The sequence below is a fragment of the Uranotaenia lowii genome, chromosome 1 (assembly GCF_029784155.1).
Source record: "Uranotaenia lowii strain MFRU-FL chromosome 1, ASM2978415v1, whole genome shotgun sequence".
Classification (NCBI taxonomy): domain Eukaryota; kingdom Metazoa; phylum Arthropoda; class Insecta; order Diptera; family Culicidae; genus Uranotaenia; species Uranotaenia lowii.
Genome location: NC_073691.1, coordinates 140,631,030 through 140,652,038, shown reverse-complemented (window position 1 = coordinate 140,652,038; position 21,009 = coordinate 140,631,030). Strand labels below are relative to the sequence as shown.

Here is a 21,009-nt window from a genome sequence, read left to right as displayed (position 1 = left end):
TTTCGGTTGAAGGCCCCAACTACGCGGTTGTGATTTTTGGTGTTGTACGGAATACTTTTTTCTTCACTTCTGGGCTTCCAATTGGTGATCAATCGTTCCTCGAACCGCTTAATCGCTTGCGACACCGTGGAATTCGCGATTCCCAACGTTCTATCGATGAAACGATGCGAGAGATCCTTGTTCTCGTGATGAATGAGCAAGATTTTTTACGCACGAGCTGTTTTTTCGACTCAATTTCCGCGAGTTTTGATCACAGGACTTTAAAACTTGCAGGGTGTAAACAATGCACTATGAACTAAATCCACCCAAATTTTCATTAAATTCTACCCAACGGTTACGCGCCGTTGTTCTTTCTTCCTTTGATATCTCCTGTTTCTCCTATAATTTCTCCTATAATAACCCTTCGAGAATTTGATTTTCTTCTACCCCTTAAAAAAATGTTTCTTAATTTAGTGAAGATGTGAAGGATTAAAACCTTAACATCCTGCATCTAGTAGTTGCTATGATCTAGTTAGGCAGCCTGAGTCTGTACGAGCTCTTGCAGTCAATGAGGCCAAACAAAATTGACAGAACCTCTATAGAATCGCTACAAAGGAACATCACCTTTAAGAAGTTGTTTTTGCGCAAAACCGTATTAAAAAAAAAAAAAAAGGGAACGATCTACTTTTCTACCGAGCCTGGCAGCCGCGCCGGCTGTGACTTATGAAATCTAACAGAATTGATCATGGCGGGCGCCCAGGCTGCAGGCGGCCTTTGAATCGGTGTTACCGGCACGTACATAACTAGCCCGACATTGACCCCTGTGTTGGTCAGTGTTATGCGCACCATTATTTAAGGGACCGGTTCCTTCATGTTGAGCCAAGTCGAATCGAGTCGAGTAAATAATGGTGAAAGGCCCTTTCTTCGGGGTGATTCTTATCAGCTGGGAAGCTAGAATCAAAACTGTATCTCGCCTCGCCCAATTTTCTTTGGCTCGGCAATCATACCGACTTTTGTTTGAGGAGTGAAGCACGCATTGGCAAAGTTGTTTGTTTTTTTTTGCTTTATTGGTACAACATTGCTACAAGATGTATTGAAGTGTATGATGATCGTATCATGCTTTTCAGACTTGATCATATAGTTTAGATATCTGACTACATCTATGAAGGATGATAGTTAGAGTAGCGATTGTAGGTTTGCTATGAATTTCTTTTGATTTGGAACTTCCATTAGCTCTCAATGTAGCTACACGCAACTAGTGCTACAGTCGATCTCTTACCAGTTCAGGCCCAGCTGCTCGTCCTCTACAGGACTTCTAGAGTCTAAATGGAATCGCTCACATCCGATACTTATCGGCAAACGCCAGCAGAGTCAACCATCATCGTCTTCATCATTCCCAAACGAGGGGAGAAACTCGTTGAGAAAATAAGCAAACATACCGTGACCCGACCTTTTGTCTTATCACCGATCGGGCATCTTCACGGAAAAGAAAGGCGAATCCCACAACTACCGAGCGCGACCGAGCAGATCCGAGCGAGCGCTCGTTAGGTGGGCGGATTGGGATTTCTTTCAAATTAAATTAATCCCATTACCGACTTCGGTGCCCGGCTTCGGATAGCAATCATTGAACTCTACCGTTCGTTGTAGCCGATGATCGACCTCTACCCCTCTAAGGAGCTGCTCAATTAACTGTTCTTTTCGGGACGGTCGATCTTGGACCATTTGAGAGAACCGATAGCGTTCCCCTATCGGACGGGGATCGTAACGAGACCGAAAGGTGATCCCATGTGTGGTAACTTTACCAGCAGGTGTCGCATTTGACGCTCGAAGATTTTTTTTATTCGGTGGGAACCGTTGTTGAACATGAACCCAGCTTTTTGCCCCACGCCCAACAATAACATTATGGGATCTGATCGCGTGACTATCTATGGTGCAACCTGCTATATGCTGCGTGACAGTTATCCGCATGGTTTTTAAAAGCGCGCAACATTGCCTTGAATCGGCCCTCAAGACAGTCAATTAGTGACCATGATTTGCGAGCCTTGCCTATCCAAAGTTCATCGTGGCCGGGAACGAACAGCATCTGATGGACGACAATTAGCGAGATAGTACTTTGCCCAAACGGTACCTTTAGCGGAACAATGTCCATCGGCTCGGGAACGGAACAGAATGCAACGCAACGTACATATTATCAATTGCAGCTTAAAACCATCCGAGAAAGCGGGGACCAAGAAGCGGGACCGCATGCTGGAAGAGGCGAATAGGTTAATTAATTTCTAAACAATTAATAAACACAACACTAATTCCATATTATTTTGTAAGCGACCATCTATGGCTCGAATTGGCAAGGAAGCAACAGGCTGGAGCAACTTCCATTCTAAATAAATTATTAATTAATACATGGCTTATCTCTCCCGCTAACCGCTGTGCGATTAAAAACAGATAGCCTCCGAAGAAAAGGCTCTGCGCCTCCAAGCTGCAAGAAGTGAAAGATGGCGCAACTTGATTGCACCCGATTCAATAGTGCTAATAATAATAAATTGCAGGTAAATGCAAGCGAGCGTCTATAGCTTCATCTACACCCTACAGAGTACGGAACACAACAAACACACCTCTCGTTGACTTTGGCTTACCACAAGGAAGGCCCACTCTCGACGGACGTGTATGATGCATTGATCTCATTTGTTTTACCGCTTGTTGTCGTTTCAATTTCGCTTTGGGCAGCAGCACAGACAGGGTACATACGATCGAAGACTATTTGCAAAACCATCGAGAATATGGCTGAAGTTGGGAATAAAAATGGGTTCACGACCTTGGGCGTTCGAACATAAATACGGGATCGATTACGGTTTCCCATGTAACCATGCGATGAACATGTGGGTGGTCGGCCTGCAACCAAGAACCAGCTTGTTGGAAGCAAGTAGACACTTCCAGAAAGTTTGCTGGTAATAAATACCAATTCTCAACCTACAACAGCCGGAAAATGGTCTTATAGTAGGTTTAACAATCCTTCGTTGTGCATTTCCACCGTCCATTATATTAACTGCGGTTGTGATTCCATCAAAGCCTAATATGAGTAGTTTGGGATTTGTTTGCGGTGCAGTAAATAAAAAAATGTCAATAAGTATTGAATAACATGCCCATGAGTTATCACATCATTCAAAGAAAAGCAATTTTTAAAAAACACCGTTCGAAAAAATACATTCCTAGCACGAACCCACTAATCCCCCGAAAGCCGAGGCACCCCGAAGAGATAATCTCAAATTATGACCATTAAATATTACCACACAATTTGCATTGCTTTCATACGCTACAACTCTCAATAGGTCATCCAACTCCGAACCATCGCAGCATCGTCGTTCAGGACTGTATGTGTGTGCGCGAAATTCCAAGATTTACCAAACAAAGCTTAGGACTAGCGACATGGCATTTTGGCTCACGCTATTCGTCCGGGGCAATCGTGTAGAATCCACTGGGCGGAATCCACGAAAAAAAATCAAGGGCGCGCGCTAGACCGTGTCCCGAAGGACCAGGACAGCGCTACCTCTTTTATCGCGCGAAATTTATCAATTATTATAATTATGGGTGTTTGCCTGCTCTCCCAGTATCTATCGTGAGCGTTCTCAGCTAAAAGTTGAGACTCGACCACGAAAGATGAACACACGGGAATGCCAATTTATGGGTTATTCAGACGCTGGACTGCTGGTGTGCACAGAGCTGAGGGCCCACCAGGAACGGACCCAGATTAAATTGCTGCGATTTGAATAATCCACCACACTCAAGAGCCAACGACTACTCGTCGTGTGTCATACGAAACATTTTATTGGTACCCTCCGTCGGTTTTTAAGTGGAAAGATTCCTATCAATATTGGTCAACTTAGAAAGTAAGAAAAAAACCTCGGCTGTTGTAACGAGACAAAAGGCGCATCCAACATTGTTGGCCACAATGCGGAAGCGCAATTTGTTGCAATTTTTATGATTCATTGTTAGAAATCTTCAGGGAAGAATCTGGTGACACGAGCCACCGAGTAGCGGCCACACTGAAGGGCCTATAGCTATAGAGCGCTTTAATTAACTGTTTATTTTCGATTTGTTTCTCCCTTGCAGCTCTGCCAATTTCTACCAATCGACCATGACTTGCGAGCTCTCAGATATGGACCGTATCACTTTGGCTGGATCCAGCGCATTCCAGGCCGCTGACGAGGCTGACTACTTGGAAAACAATTGCGCCGAAGAGCCAACCAAGCTTTGCGAGTTCAAGCGTATGTCCGGACGTATCCTGAAGACTGTAGACTCCGTGTACCAAGATGTTGCCAGCGTCGATGAATGCCGTGAGCTGTGCTTGAGCTCCCCATACCGTTGCCACTCGTACGATTACGGAGATACCGGAGACATGGTCTGCCGTCTTTCTCACCACAGCCGTGCCACTCTTGCCGATATCCAGGATCCCTACCTAGACGTGCCAGAAGCTGCCACCTACGAACTTTCCTCGTGCTACAACGTTTCGATTGAATGCCGTGCAGGAGATATGATTGCCAAGATTCGCACCTCTAAACTGTTTGACGGAAAAGTTTATGCTAAGGGTGCCCCCAACTCATGCTCGGTGGATGTTAAGAACTCGCTGGAATTCGAACTTCGTATGGGCTACCAAGATATTGACTGCAACGTTCGTCAAAATGGCCTGGGACGATACCTCAACGACGTCGTCATCCAACACCACGATACCATTGTTACCTCATCGGATTTGGGACTTGCCGTCACTTGCCAGTATGACCTTACCAATAAGACTGTGTCCAACGATGTTGATCTAGATGTTACCGGAGACATTGAACCAGCTCTATCGGAAGAAGTGGTTGTTGATTCGCCAACCGTTGTCATGAAGATTACCTCGCGTGACGGCTCTGATATGATGCGTACTGCTGAAGTCGGAGATCCCCTGGCTCTGCGATTCGAAATTCTCGATGCCCAATCTCCCTACGAAATCTTTGTTCGCGAACTGGTTGCCATGGATGGAGTCGACAGCAGCGAAATCACCCTCATCGATGCCCGAGGTTGCCCAACCGATCAATTCATCATGGGTCCAATTTACAAGAGCGCAACTTCAGGCAAGGTATTGCTCTCCCACTTCGATGCCTTCAAGTTCCCGTCCTCAGAAATGGTACAGTTCCGTGCCCTGGTCACTCCTTGCATGCCTACCTGTGCACCGGTTCAGTGCGACCAAGATGACTTTGCCGCCGGAGAACTACGATCGATTGTATCATACGGACGCAAACGTCGTTCCATCAACGCCACCGAAGAGTTCACTCGAGTGCGCCGCGAGACAACCCACCAAGCTCCGGTCGATGACATGCTCCTGGTTGAATCCATCAAAATCACCGACAAATTTGGCTTCGAGAAGCAACAACAATCCAAACCAAAGGTCAGCAGCAGTGAAACTGTATTCGTTGCCTCCTCTGACACTCAAGGAATCTGCGTTAACGGTCTTGGTAAGATCACTTGAGCTGTGAAGAATTTCCCACAAAACACTAACAAAACTTATTTTTTCAATCCCAAACAGGTCTCATCGTTGCAGCTGCCATCTTCCTGCTCGGACAACTTGCGGTTATCGCCATCTGGACCTTCCTGTGGCAGCGACGCAGGAAGCAGCGCCAGTTCGAGAATGCATCCATGGGTTCATCGGTCATGCCTAGCCCAACTCTGGCTACCAGCCGAGGGGACTCCATGTGCAAACTGTACGACAGCGGATATGCCGGAAGGCACTTCTAAACTGTCGTAGATCCTTTCCCCGTATATCAATCCATATACCACACACAAGGCTGATCTTCTACTATTTCTCCCGCTCTTCTCGACTCGCTTCTTACTGTAACCGTTTCAGATTGTATACAAAATCAAAGTAGAAGAAAATCTTTACTACTCCTCGAATTGGATCAAGCGCATACAACCGTTTTAGGATAAGGATCGTATGTTTCTCTACTGCAAAGTCTCCTCTGAAGATCAATGTAAGAGAAAACCTAGCAACAGATCTGCCATTTAATGGTCTAATTTAACAGTATTCGTTTTCCATTCCAAAAAAAAAATTTGATTTTGTCAAAAAATGAGTAGTACCTTTAATGTACTCGCGCGCCTTCTTTTGTCCTGGTCCTTCGAAGTTACAACAAAAAAAACCTAAACAAAAACCAGTTTGACGAATTGTCGAATTCGTAACTTATTGATATACATTACAACATCAAGCTAATCCTTATGTTTTACATTCCCAAAACATCAAGGGAGAAAAGGACGACTGGGGTATAGAACCATTAAAATTAAACATATTAATTCGAGGGAGCGTGTGCCTGTTAGCTGCGAGAGTGCGAATTTGAAAACCGATATAGTATTCTTACAAAATGAGTTCGCGCAGAGCAGTGTGAGTGAAACATCTTTGAGCGTGTATGTGTATGCCTGAAACTTAGTCTTAGCTAATATTTTTTCTTCTCGATAACGTAATGCCTTAAAAAATGTAGCCCTTTGAAAGAGAAATTTATACTCCTTTGTCCTTTTCTCTCGAAACCTGAGCTTAGGAATGCTTAGACTTCTCTTCTCCCTCTGAACGGATAGCCCAATATTCCGAAGGATTCCTCGGAAGCTAAGCCTAAGCTCAATTTTAAGCATTTATCATAATTTATTTTTTATTCATTAACCCCTTTACTTTTAGTAGCTTCCAATTACAGACGTAAAACAAAATATTACAGTTCCAATTTTTCGCTCTCCCGTGTAATTTAGTTTGGAGCCAGAATTAAATCCCCTATATTAGTTACAATTCCAATTGCAATAAACAAATCTTCAATTATAATAAACACAGAAACTAACCGACCGTACTTGTAGATTGTAGAGTATAAAGTAACATCCACACGCAAACATATATTTCGCTCATAGCCGCAAACTTTAATAATTTCCTAGCGCTATTTATCTGTAGTTTTTCGAGATTATCGACGAACCACACAACTAACCGACCACCATTCATCATTCAATCATCATTCAATAAACCAACAAAAATCAAGCATTAATCGTGACTGTTACTGAATAAAAAAAACGCAAAAAGACGAAAAACAAACTGCAAAACACCGAACAAAAGTCAAAAATTAATATTTAATGTAAACGCAAGTAAATAATTGAACGTTGCGGCGTGGAAGCACCGCAGAGATGCAAAACGAAATGCTTAGTGAAAGAGGAAATAAAAAAAATAATTTAAATCTAATCTTAAGGTCAGCACAAACAGCAGCAGCAGTAAATCGTAGCAAAAAATGAAGAATAAAAAAAGAGTAACACGTGACCGCCATGGCAAATAGAAATCTGGCCACGCGGGCACGTTCGAGAGATATCGATACAAAAAAAACGAAAATATAATAATACATAAAATACATATGCATATGTTTTCTATGTATTGGAGAAACAATATAATGTAAAACATTATTTTTTATGAATAAAATAAAAATTTCGAAAATAACTTGCCGGTTTGAAATTTATTCCTCAGATATCACACACCGAAGAACATTCGACGAAACCCAAACCGAGTGAAAAACCAGAGAATGAACAAAGGGAACATTTTGATAGAAAATTCCAAAAAAAATCGAAGTCGCCGGTTTGATGGTCTGGACACGAATTCAAATCTGCCGTAGGATTTGACCGGAGCTATCCGAATGGAGTGTTATTTAACTTTATTTACCCAGAAATAATATTTTTTCTTCATATGTCCTACACCCACAAATCAGAATCTACTCCAATAATGAACATTCTTGAAGGTGAAATTTTCGGTAAAAGATTCTATGCCGGACCGGCATTAACAAGCATTCTAATAACTGACATTGTCCTCCCAGCGCAACCGCATTGCATATGTCTGAAAGAAACCAAATAAAACAAATCCCATATCCTATCACAAGACAAAGCATGATGGAAGCAATCAGTCAGGCATTAGAAAAATAACATTTTTTTTAAACCTTACCCAAGCAACCAACGTGACTGGTTGGACACTTTGTTTGTTGAATATCTTTTAAATACTTCTCTTTAAAAATTCGCAAAAAATACGACTTTTCATGAATTTTGAATCTCTACAGAACTGTGTATTTTTTATTTCACTAGCTCTTTTTATAAGCGAGAAAAATTTCGCCATGGATACTTGGACCGTGACCAGTCAAAATGACTGGTAAAATTCACAACACTATAACTCAAACAAGATAAAGAAAAATTCACTTGCTTTTGGTTTCATTTGCAATCTACATTCAATACATTGATTTATGGTGGGCAGAAGTGTGTCATTCGTTATCAAATTATTGATTTTCGATGCGAAGTCATGAAGAATTGTAGAAAAAGTTCTCGGATTGGCCGCTGTGTGGCGCTTCAAGCACTTGACTCCCAATTTTTTGGTCTGTTTTGTTGTTTGATTATTGTACTTTCTGTCAAAATTTGGCGAAATTTTATCAAGATTTATCAAAGTTATATTAGATTTAATAGATGTCCATTCGAGTAAATAATCGAATAGTTTTAGGTGATAAATATGTTTTATACTAAACTAGTATGAGTAAAATAATTATGAATTGTGTAAGTGTACTCATTTATTCGAATTTGAAGACATCAGCTATGAAACAGAATAATTTATATGATACTAGCTGATCCCATACGAACTCCGTTTCGCTTTCAATTTAGAATATGTTAGAATATGTTGTCAATTTACAGGAATTTTCCAGATGCAATTCCGAATGCATTTTTAAGCAATAATTGCAAAAATGTTAAACACGTTATTTATTTTATTTACATAGTATTCCGTCTCACGACATAACTTGACGAACATAATTCCTAAAAACACGTTATATGTAAGTTCACTTTTTTTTTGTCGTTTGCTACTAAATTTAACCGTGCCAAAGCACCCCAGTTTATGAATTTTCGTTTCGATGCGATACAAACTCACGTGAAGACCCCCTTTTCTGACGTTTGATACAAATATTGAAATCAGAATTCAATTGACCGTTTTAACCCCAAAAACCGTGTATAAATTTCGATTCGATCGTTGCAGATCGGTGGCCGCTTTTCCGAACTTTGATCTCTGAAATCGATTGCTCTTACTTCAAAACTCCCGTGTGCAAATTTTCAAACCAATCCATTGCATAATAATGTCAATATCGCAAAAAAAAACAGTGAATAGTTTATATGGACGTCCTCTTTGGCCGACCTCTGACCCAAAATCTGATAATTGGAATCAATTGTTCGTCCTTGATAATTTCTATGTGCAAATTTTCATCTCAATCCGATGTATAACAACGTCAATATCACAAAAAAATTGAAAAAAGTAGTATGGACGACCCCTTTTGCCGGTCCCTTACACAAAATTTGATACCTGCAATCGTTTGCACATCATTCAAAACTCTCGTGTACCAGTTTTCATCTGAATCCGATGTATAATAACGTGATTATCGCAAAAATAGCGAACAGGTCATATGGACGACCCCTTTCACTTGCCCCTCACACAAAATTTGATACCAGCAATCGATTGCGTGTCACTAAAAATATCCGAGCGCAAATTTTTAGCTCAATTCGATGAATAATAACCTCAATATCACAAAAATATTGAAAATTTGATATGGACGACCCCCTTTTGCCGACCCCTTACACTGAGATCGATACCTGGAATCGATTGCTTGACATTCGAAACTCTCGTGTACCAATTTTCATCTGATTCCGATGTATAATAACGTCAGTATCACAAAAATACTGAACAGTGAATATGGACGACCCCTTTGGCTGGCCCTTTCACAAAATTTGATACCGTCAATCAATTGCCCGTTCCCAAAACCATCCGAGCGCAAATTTTTAGCTCAATCCGATGTACACTAACGTCAATATCACAAAAATATTGAAAAGTTTATATGGACGACCCATTTTGCCGACCCCTGACCCAAAATTCAATACCTGAAATCGATTTCTCATCTCTCAAAACCCCCATGTGCAAATTTTCATCACGATCCGACAAAAAATAACTTGAAAAACGCGAAAACAACCTTTGTCTTGTATGGACGACCCCCTTCAGAAGGGGTCAACCGAAATTCTGAAAACATTTTTCATCATTCCTGGTCCTAATGAGCATCCATGCCAAATTTCAGCTCTTTAGCTCTTTAAACGACTGAGCCTATAGAGGACAAACAAACAAACAAACAAACAAACAAACAAACCCACAGAAATTGCTTTTTATATATATATATATTAGACTAGTTCACTTTTCGGCTTTTTTCGCTGATCGCAACGCCACTTACAGGGTTTGATCCTCATTCATTTTCCAGTACTCTGGTCAAATTTGAGCTCATTTGAGTAAGTTTCCGGCGTGCGCTAGGAGTTTTATTGAAAAAAGTCCATTTTTCTGGAAAATTTTCGTAGATGTGTTCTAGCAAGCTGTTGTTAATATAAAATGATAATTTTATAGTGCTCGGTGATTGGTATGACAAGCATTCGTATGGACCTGTTTTAGATAATTGACTAAATCAAACCGAAAAAATTTAAAAATTCATAAACTACCAACTTTTACAAAAAATTTACTTACAAGTTGAGAGCTTAAAATCAGTAGTAAATAGAAAAAAAATATTTTCGATATAAACTTTTCATAAAAAGATAGCCTTATTTATAACCTTTAATTTGATGTATAACACCCAATGATCGCAAGAGTGCTAGCCAAGTTATTCAAATATCTATGCAACAAATTTGATTTGATAAAATATTTTTCATTCAAGTTTGCTCCACACCAACTTGTGCACAAGAAAGGATATTTTATTCAATCAAGTACCCCATGACGGGGCCAGGAGTTAAAAAAAAGCGCGCGCTTTGATCAAGTTGTAAGCAAGTCCTCTTGATGCCACGTTTTGCAGGTTGCATGATGCTGAAACTTGAATGGAGACAACATTATGATTCAAAGAATGTGATGTGAATGTTTGAATATCTTTGCTTGTACTATTGCGATAATTAAGGGTTATACATCAAATTGAAGGTTATAAATAAGGCTATCTTTTTATGAAAAGTTAATATCGGAAATATTTTTTTTCTATTTACTACTGATTTTAAGCTCTTAACTTGTAAGTAAATTTTCTGTAAAAGTTGGTAGTTTATGAATTTTTAAATTTTTTCGGTTTGATTTAGTCAATTATCTAAAACAGGTCCATACGAATGCTTGTCATACCAATCACCGAGCACTATAAAATTATCATTTTATATTAACAACAGCTTGCTAGAACACATCTACGAAAATTTTCCAGAAAAATGGACTTTTTTCAATAAAACTCCTAGCGCACGCTGGAAACTTACTCAAATGAGCTCAAATTCGGCCAGAGTTCTTGAAAATGAATGAGGATCAAACCCTGTAAGTGGCGTTGTGATCAGCGAAAAAAGCCGAAAAGTGAACTAGTCTAATATATATATATAGATTTTAACATGAGTGCATGGAATATTTTTATATGTTGGTTATACACCAAGGGTGCACGGATTCACCGCAGTTTCTGCCTAAGTATGTGTTCACATGCATTCTTATATTATTAGGTTCGACAAATTTCCAACGCAAGTTCACTTACAGGTATTCTGGCACCCGTGTATATACCTGGCTAGCTGACAACTGATTGAACATTCTTATTGTACATTCTTATTATAAGAGGAAACACATCTTACCTGTCAGCAACTTATGGGGTTTGAACCCAAAAGTTTTCTTGCCGATACCGGGAATGGAACCCAGTACGCCTGACATATCCAGACCAGACTCGCGCAAGCCTATCTGCTAGACCACATCGGCGCTAAGATATTTAAACATGGGTGCACGGAATGGCTGTAAATTCGCCGTTGTAAATTATATAGAAAGAAATAGTTTTCAACTTGCTTCAGAACACAAAATATTTTTGATTCAGATATGATAGGTTTTTTTTAAAATAAGTCTTTATTAGCCTTTTAATCATTACATTCAAGTTATATTATTACAGTTTATTAAGTGTTAAGATCAATTATGATCAGTTAAACTCTTTGATTAAGTAAATTTTAAACATTGTTTATTTGATTTAAATTTGCTAGAGCAATAAATTATTTGATTTAAAGGGTGATACGGTCAAAATTTGGTCAAGGGAAAACGCGTGTAAATCGGTGAAATCGTTTATTTAAAAAATCAAATTAAATTTCTTTTTCAAGTTTAATTAGTATAAAATTCAGGAAAAATATTCAGTTAGGCTTCCGCTTTTCCAAATCCGAATTGCCGGGCCTTACGCTTAACCCCTGCCATCAGATTTTGTACAGCCACCTTGTACACCTTCTTCGCCGCAGAAAGCCAGTTTGCCTTGAACTGCCGCTCGTCCTGAGCAGTTTTTTTGGTCTTCTTTAGGTTCCGCTTGACAACAGCCCAGTATTTCTCAATTGGGCGGAGCTCTGGCGTGTTGGGAGGTTTCTTGTCCTTGCGAACCACCTGAACGTTTGCGGCGTACCACTCCATGGCCTTTTCAGCGTAATGGCAAGATGCCAAATCTGGCCAAAACAGTACGGAACAACCGTGTTTATTCAGGAAAGGCAGCAGACGTTTATTCAAACACTCTTTCACGTAAATTTTTTGGTTGACATTCCCGGAAGCTATGAAAATGCTGCTTTTCAAGCCACAGATGGCTTGCCAAACCAGATATTTCTTCGCGAACTTTGACAGTTTCATGTGCTTGAAAATATTTGCTACCTTTCCCCTTCTTTTTGTCGTATAAAACTCCTGTCCCGGAAGCTGCTTGTAGTCGGCTTCAACGTAGGTTTCGTCGTCCATTACCACGCAGTCAAACTTCGTCAGCATCGCCGTGTACAGCCTACGGGATCGCGTTTTGGCCGTCGTATTTTGTTTATCATCGCGATTTGGAGTCATTACCTGTAAGTCGATAGTCCGGCTCGTTGTTTGGCTCGATGCACGGTTGTAGACGATACACACAGCAGAGAGTGAGGTTAGGGTTTCGCTGGAAACTACCGGCAACTCTCTTTGTCGTCTCAGCGGCTTCCGGGTTTCGATTTCCCCCCGATCCAGACTTCCGGGCTGTCGACAAACGTTCCCCAAACACTTTAATTACATTTGTAACGGGTGATTTGGCAACTTTTAGCGATTTTGCCAGCTTTGCGTGCGAGTAGCTCGGATTTGAGCGATGCGCGAGCAAAATTTTGATACGCTGCTGTTCTTCATTGGACGGCATTTTGACAACTGAAAAGTGAATTCCAAAATCAAAATAGGAGCAACATTCTACACATACACACACACACACACACACACACACACACACACACACACACACACACACACACACACACACACACACACACACACACACACACACACACACACACACACACACACACACACACACACACACACACACACACACACACACACACACACACACACACACACACACACACACACACACACACACACACACACACACACACACACACACACACACACACACACACACACACACACACACACACACACACACACACACACACACACACACACACACACACACACACACACACACACACACACACACACACACACACACACACACACACACACACACACACACACACACACACACCTTGGGGTGTTCAGGTTTTTTAAATGCAATATTGAAAGAAATACGTCAAGTTGATATTGACCAAATTTTGACCGTATCACCCTTTATCCGTGGAATTTCTATACTTTACTAATTTTTTGTTGGCTTACTAATACATATGCAAGCTAGTATAAGGTATACCGGGGTAAGTGGGGGCAGTTTTTCGAATAGTTTAACTTTAAAAAAACAACAAAAAATCAACAGTGGATCAAATTTGATATTATTAGGATCAGTGTAATGCAGAATGTGTTTTTCTTACAAATGCTGAAGAGCTGAGCTTGATGGGTGCAACGCGAGAAAATTTATCACGAAAATTTTTATGGACTCCTGGTGTCTTCACTTAAGCGGGCCATAGACTACACAAATGGCGTGTGCAAATTCGATGATTCCACGGCGATTGTTTGATCTATGCTCGCCCACACGATACAAACAAACTTAGCGCGAACACAAACAACTGCTGGCGAGAACAGCAACAGCAACAACAACAAACCACCACCACCCCGGCTAAAGCTGAGTAAATGGCCTGAATTTTGTACAAACAGCACCATACACCATGCCACAGAGGGTCGTTTGTACAAAACATTTCGATCCCGACCGATTTTATTGAAACCGTTTGCGCGGTCATTCAAACAGTGCCATACACGATGCAAATCGTATTCACAGCGACAGAATTTCATCGCATTTGTACAAATGTGGTCACATTTTCGTAGGTGATGGAAAGAATTTGAGAAACATGAGTTATCAAAGAAGGAAAGAACATAAGTTGATCGGCAGATCTCGATTGCTCGTGATGATCAAAATTCCACAACCGCTTAACAAATTGCAACAGTTTGTAACAATTAGCACATTTTCACTCTCTCTGGGCATCGGTTTCTCTCATTTTAACTTAAACCTTCTAATTCTCTCTAACAAATTGTAACAAATTACCACAAATTCAATCATTGGCTGCAAAATTTGTGTGATCATTGACGATAATTCTGTACCAACACGTGAAAAGGATGTATCTCCATATATGGCGAATCGAGAAAAACGTGTTTGAAAAAAATACAACCTATTTTAAATCGCTAATTAAAAATCACTTGATATTTTTACTTTTTATGCAAGACAAACGAATTTTAGAAGCATCCCCTACATGTTAGAATAGAGGGATATCAATTTTCATGAAAATACAACGCGCTATCGTAGATAAAACCTAGCTCACTTAATATTTTGTCTCTCTTGTTTATACACCCTTTGCTATTTTCACATTTCTAGCTTCAGTTTTAAGCTTACGTTCATTTGCAACTATGTTTTTATGTTGAATGAAGTGTTAAATTTTACCAGCACATAAAAAAGACCAATCTCCATATATGGCGTATCGAGAAAAATGCGTTTGAATAAAATAAAATCTATTTTAAATTCCTAATTAAAAATCACTTGAAATTTTTGCTTTTTATGCAAGACAAACGATTTTTAGAAGCAGATAGCAGAGAACTATGTGTTAGAATAGAGGAATATCAATTTTCATGAAAAACAACGCGCTATCGTAGATAGAACCTTGCTCACGTAATATTTTCTCTAACCTGTTTATACACCCTTTGCTATTTTCTTATTTTTAGCTTTAGTTATAAGCTCGCATTCATTTGCAACTATGTTTTTATGTTCAATAAAGAGTCAAATTGATTATTTTGAGTTTGTTTGCGGAGTAGAAGCGAAAAACATTTCCGTAGTAAAGGGTGTATATCAACGTGATGGCAGTTCCGGTTTTAGAATGTTCATAGATCCTTTACCCAAATTGAGTTTTTAATGTAACAGAATAATATTTTCTGAAAAGGGGTTTTCCTTTAAGTAGTGCAAATGTTGGCCTATCATGAGGTACTGAAATTGGTTTTTGTTTACTTTTGGAGATAGATCCTTTTCACGTGTTGGTACAGAATTCTCCGTTTATCTCAGTCCCCTGGCAGAGAGCGAAGCCGACAGACGAAATAATGATGCGTGTCGTAACTCGTACGTTTCTCGGTTGGAAATTTTCTATTGACAGAAGTTCTTGTTTGCTAGTCACGACACGCATCATTATTTCGTCTGTCGGCTTCGCTCTTTGCCCAAATCACCACCCACCGTACCTACTCGGAGAGCAAACAAACACGTTTTGCTGGACGCGCTGCTTGTGGTTCCAGAAATTAAGGAATGATTTTAAGTTTATAATTTTCATATTTTTGTGAAATCTCACAGCGTAAATTGTTGCACCTCACTAGAATGTAAATTAAATTCCTTTTTCAATGGATATAGTTTTGATTGCTTCAAACGGCGAGAAAGCACTGAAAATCCGGGAACAACCTGACGGAGGACCACAAAAACAGATGAAATTTCAATTAGTGAAAAAATCGCGCAAAGTAGCCAACTTTGAAAAATTCCAGTAAATTCATTTTTTTTATGCATCAAAAATCTAAAGACAGCAAAATGTTAGAATTTCAATAAAGTGTGTAGTTATATTTTTTAAAACACTCTACCATCGCTCAAACAGTATTTACTAGCAATCGAATAAAAAGTAGGTTTTTTAGACCACTTTTTTTAACTTTTTGTGACCATTTCATTAAAAAAAATTTAAAAAAATATTTCTTGTCTTCATGATGTAGGCATTAACTTCAGCTTTCATATGCATAAGGCAAATATTTTTTTGGACGTGTGAACTACAGCAGTTTTCGTGAGGCATGTTTTTTCGGATTTTGTTTCTTTCATGCTGAATAACGAGAAAACTTGTAACTTTAGCTGTATATAATGTTCTAAACATATTTTACTGACATTACAAGGTTTCTATTGATATAAGTTTTATATGTAGTTCATAATAATTCAAACGACTTAAATAGATTTTACTTTTGTGGTGTCAAAATGACACGCAAAGTCGGAAAAGGGAGTTTTTTTGTCCAGGCTTCCAGGGTTCGTCCATAAAAAAAAGTAAAGATGCAATATTGAAGAACTTTTGAATTCATTAAGGGTCCCAGAAGAAATTTTTGTATTTTGAAGCTTTTGAAAAAAGTTACAAGCCTTCAAACTTGCAATGGTGTCAAAATGACACCCTAATGCGGATGAGGGTTAAATTAAAAAAAGTAAATTTCACAAACTATTGAGTGTTACTGTAAATTCAAATAAATGGGACAAGTTACTTTATGTCGGATACTTTTGTCCACCAGCAGAGTTGGTCGGCTCTTCTCAAACAACAAAGAGCCGGGAGAAAACAACACTGTTTTCAGTTCGGCTTCGGAGTGTAATCCTCTTTCGCTGATCGTGCTCCACTCGTTAACCGATTTAACACGAGCTGTAAGTGACTCGGATGGCAAGTGTGAGAGCATTTGCATCTGAGTGGGAGAAAGATAATTCTGAACAAAGAGCTCCCTGTGTTTCAGTCGTACACCTCAGAGTGAAGTAGAAAAAATATTTAGACTCCCACCACACAACGTAGGAAAAATAGCACAAATTTCTCCCCCGCTACCATGCCCACTGCTGTTAGCTATTTTGGATTCTTTTTTCTTGCAAAAGGTAGCGTTCGAAGAAGAGCTGCCAAATGGTTTCGTCAAAAAATCAGGACACCGCGAAGAACAAAAAACAGGATTTTTCAAGACACCAGTAGATTGGTAGAAATGAAATGCAGCTCTTCTTAGATTGCATAAATTAAGGCGGAATAGCGGTGCTGTATACGCCTTAATTTATGCAACAGAAGATATAAGAAGTTAGGTGGCTTGTAGTTTATACCGAAAAACACCATTCAAATATCATCTGAACCGAAGATTACAATTGGTTTAAGAGGTTAAACTGTTTTTATTACAAAATCAATTGCAATTAAGATCAGGACGGCTTTCAGAAAATCAGTACAGCTCTGGGACATTTGATTCGGAGAGCAGCATCTTTTCTCGTGAACGTACCAAGAATAAACTGAGTTAGCTCTCAGATTTCTCCTCAACACAATGCGCAACAGATTTTTCCGGAGAAGGGAATTATCTTCATCTGCGGATGTTAATGCTCTCGCTCACTCTTATGGGTTGACAATCTCACTCTTGATTTCAGTGCGATTTATCTCTCCCCGCAAAGATTGGGGGAGCAGACTAAAAAAATTGCACTCTTTTTCAATGGACAAGCCGATCTGAGGAGTTTTGCCATCCATGTCCACCAGTGTATATTCTACCTGCATTTTAGCATTATTAATTTTTGCATTATTAATTTGAAGACAATGTTTTGATTACTAGTCAAGATACAGTGCCGTTCATAATTGTATAGAAATTTGAAGCACGCGAACTGTCACTTCGACTTTGAACTTCCGTAACTTTTTACTCTGAGGATATTTTTTGATATTTTTTTTGAAAAAGATAGATCAACTATCAAACTATTATATCACAAAATTTGAGCTTTCTCAAGTATGTGTGGCCTGAGATATAGTGAATCAACGAAAATCGGACTTTTTTGACTTTAACCATTCAAACTGCAGTATCTCGAAAATTACGGAACGTTTTTTATTGAAATTTTGCAGAGTGATTGTTAAACATAAAGTTAACATGTCTGGAGTTTTTGGAGAGTTCCATCGATGGGATCAAAAGTTACGCGAGGTACAATATTTCAGGCATGAACCTGAAAATGCGATTTCAATGATGTTCAAAATCGAAGTGACAGTTCGCGTGTTTTCAATTTCTATACAATTATGAACGGTACCGTTGTATATCTCCAAAAAATGATAAACATTGCATGTTATGAATGAAAAAGGAAAATAACCCATTTAAAAAAGAAGCTATAAAAATTAAAGAAGTCTACTTTAGAAGGCAACCTAACTAGAACCATATTTCTGATTGTAATGGCGTCCTCGTTACAATTGGTAAATACTGGTATAAAATTTCTGAGAAAGTGCTCTAGAAATATTACACTTTAGAAGCAACTAGTGCCAAAATCATCACATAATTTCTGATTTTTTCATTATTTTTTGAAAGTGTACAAAAATTAGATAGTAAAACAGGATACAGAATTTTTGTAAGCATGAGGCGTATCCATATGCAAGAATGTCAAGCATTCTACCAAACTGAATCTGTTTTATCTACATTCCCCGCTCATGAATTTTAAAAATAGCATTTCAACAGAAGAGAATGTGCGCAGATGGCATCTGCGCAGCATCCTGACAGAAAAACCTCAATGATATCTGAGATAATCAACACCTGTTGCTCCTCTCATGAAAGGATAGTTATTCAGTTATTGGTAAACATTGACAACACGCATGTCCGCACCCGAGGATGTGGGGGAACGAAGATTTAAAAAAAGGTTATTTTTCGCGACCGTGACAGGACTCGAACCTGCAATCTTCGGATTCGAAGTCCGACGCCTTCATCCATTAGGCCACACGGTCTGGTCGTCTACTGACAGCCTAGAATCGCTAACATCTTACGCTAGCGCTTTACGAGGGACGATCACAATCGAACTTACCCTTAAACGTTGGTCCGACATGGTCCAAACGCGGCTAGCGAAGTCATTCGATGCAGCCAATATTAACGAGCCGGTGGAATCGAACTCCAGAGAATTGACCGCCTGATTACTACCAATCAGAGATCCACGTGCTTCACAAATACCTAGAAGAAAACGAAGGATACAATTAATTTCAATCTAATGCCTCATTGCTATCAGAAGAATAAAAACCTACCCTTGCCCACATCCCACAGCTTAACTTTCCGGTCAGCACCGCCCGTTGCCACAACCCTTTCGATGGGACTCCAACGCACGGCATGTACTTCCCCATCGTGGGCATCAAACTTAAATTCTATACCCTCAGGCAGCCCATCGTTAACAAAATCGAACCTATCAATTTCCCCTATGCCCCCCATTCCGGATGGCCCCGGAATATCGCGGATAGCTCTTTCCAATTCGCTTTCAATGCGGGCTTTTTTCTCTTTAAAAAACTTATCATTCTCCTTATTCATTATTTCTGCATCCCTTGATTTGTACTCCATCAAAAGATTAAGCAGTTTATTGTTCTCGTCCTGGACGGTTCGCAGTTTCTCTTCAGCTGTATTGGCCCGCAACTGCGAGGCTAGCGATTCATCCTTGATTGTGATGTGTGCCGTTTTGAGCTCCTCTAGCTCATCTCGCAGCGACACATTCATGGCGCACTGCTCCACCAGGGCCCGTTCCTTCTCCGTCAGGGTGCGCTGAAGCTCGGTTAGCTTCTGGTTCAAAGTGATGACCATCTGCGAATGTTCACCCTTGCGTTTGTGCAAATCGGTTAGCTCTTCCTGCTGAGCGAGTATTTTCTTTTCCAACGATTGGATCTGGGCATTGGTGATGGCAGCCAGATCGCCACCGGCTGTAGCACCGCTCCCGGTACTATCGCGAATCTTTTTGTCGATTTTGAGTTCCAAATTCTCCTGCCTAAGCTTGGCTGCCGTATCAAATAGACGATGATCTAAAAAAAAAAATTAAATCTGAGAAGATGCAAATTCACAAATTCTATAATTCACATAACGTATTTCAGAGTTAGGGTTCAGATTTTAGATTCACATTTCACATTCAGATTTATAATTAAATTTTAAAATTTAGATTCCAAACGTGACTTTTTTTTTAAAATATTATTTACTTTTCCTTAGTAATCTTAAACAAAGACAACTTAAAAAAAGCATGGTTGAATATAGATTTTGAACACCTCATCATCTAATATTTGAACTTAAAAAGCGAACGAAAATCTTATAAGAAAACAGTTTTAATGTTCCGATATCAGTTTTCTACGGTCTTTGGGATGTTGCTATCACTTTCACTTATATTTATTCGATGTTACTGATTTGCTCATTCATTGGATAAAAATCCGACGAAGTCGGTGATGCAAGTATTTGGTCAACAGCCCATAACACCCTTTTCAATTATTTTTTTTTATTAAAGTACAATGCATTAATTGAATTAACTAAAAAAAACACAAAATAGTCGCCTTCTGACGCTCTCGAAAAAAAAGTGGTGTCCTTGAGATTATCCGTAAAAAAACAAAAAAGAAATCCTCGTCAGGGCATTTCAAAACTTACTATATGCAATGATGTCGGCATATCGGGATGTTTCATTTCTATTTCTTTCACGTAAACGATCCGCTATCGTATCTCGCCAGTTTCCGGGCTTAAACGCCGATTCGGTTGCCATTTCGACAAGGTTGGGTGGCTCTTTTGTCGAAAAACGAACTTACGATATGGAAGGAACACTCCGAACGCGACACGCCTCACGCACCAACACTTCGAATCAAACCGGAACCACTAACTCGGTGTCTCGTCGAATCGGACGAAATAATCCTCGTATTTTGAACGATAGAAACGTGATTCAATGAATCGATTTTAAGAACCTTTTTCCCGAAAAAAATTTTTCACGATCCGCGCCGTACAATGTGATGTGTTTGTATTTTGATTAACACTTC

General features: G+C 39.6%; 2 protein-coding genes and 1 non-coding gene across 5 annotated transcripts in view; 1 reads left to right on the top strand and 2 right to left on the bottom strand.

Annotated features, from left to right (window-relative positions):
* The window catches only part of LOC129740317 (uncharacterized), a 459,755-nt gene extending 452,293 nt beyond the window's left edge, over positions 1 to 7,462 (top strand). For all 3 annotated transcript variants that reach the window (XM_055731953.1, XM_055731954.1, XM_055731956.1), the window contains 2 exons: positions 4,087 to 5,465; positions 5,537 to 7,462. In XM_055731953.1, coding sequence (XP_055587928.1) covers positions 4,087 to 5,465; positions 5,537 to 5,745 — 1,588 coding nt within the window. In that variant the 3' untranslated portion in view covers positions 5,746 to 7,462. The remainder of the gene's footprint in view (positions 1 to 4,086; positions 5,466 to 5,536) is intronic.
* Positions 1 to 21,004, bottom strand: part of LOC129740318 (autophagy-related protein 16-1) — a 355,598-nt gene extending 334,594 nt beyond the window's left edge. The window contains exons 1-3 of the mRNA XM_055731957.1: positions 20,630 to 21,004; positions 19,264 to 20,022; positions 19,050 to 19,192 (exon numbers count right to left, since the gene is read on the bottom strand). Of these exons, the coding sequence (XP_055587932.1) occupies positions 19,050 to 19,192; positions 19,264 to 20,022; positions 20,630 to 20,741 (1,014 nt within the window). The 5' untranslated portion in view covers positions 20,742 to 21,004. The remainder of the gene's footprint in view (positions 1 to 19,049; positions 19,193 to 19,263; positions 20,023 to 20,629) is intronic.
* Positions 18,899 to 18,972, bottom strand: Trnar-ucg (transfer RNA arginine (anticodon UCG)). The gene has a single exon. It is a non-coding gene; the product is annotated as a tRNA-Arg (tRNA).
* Positions 21,005 to 21,009: the final 5 nt, after the last annotated feature.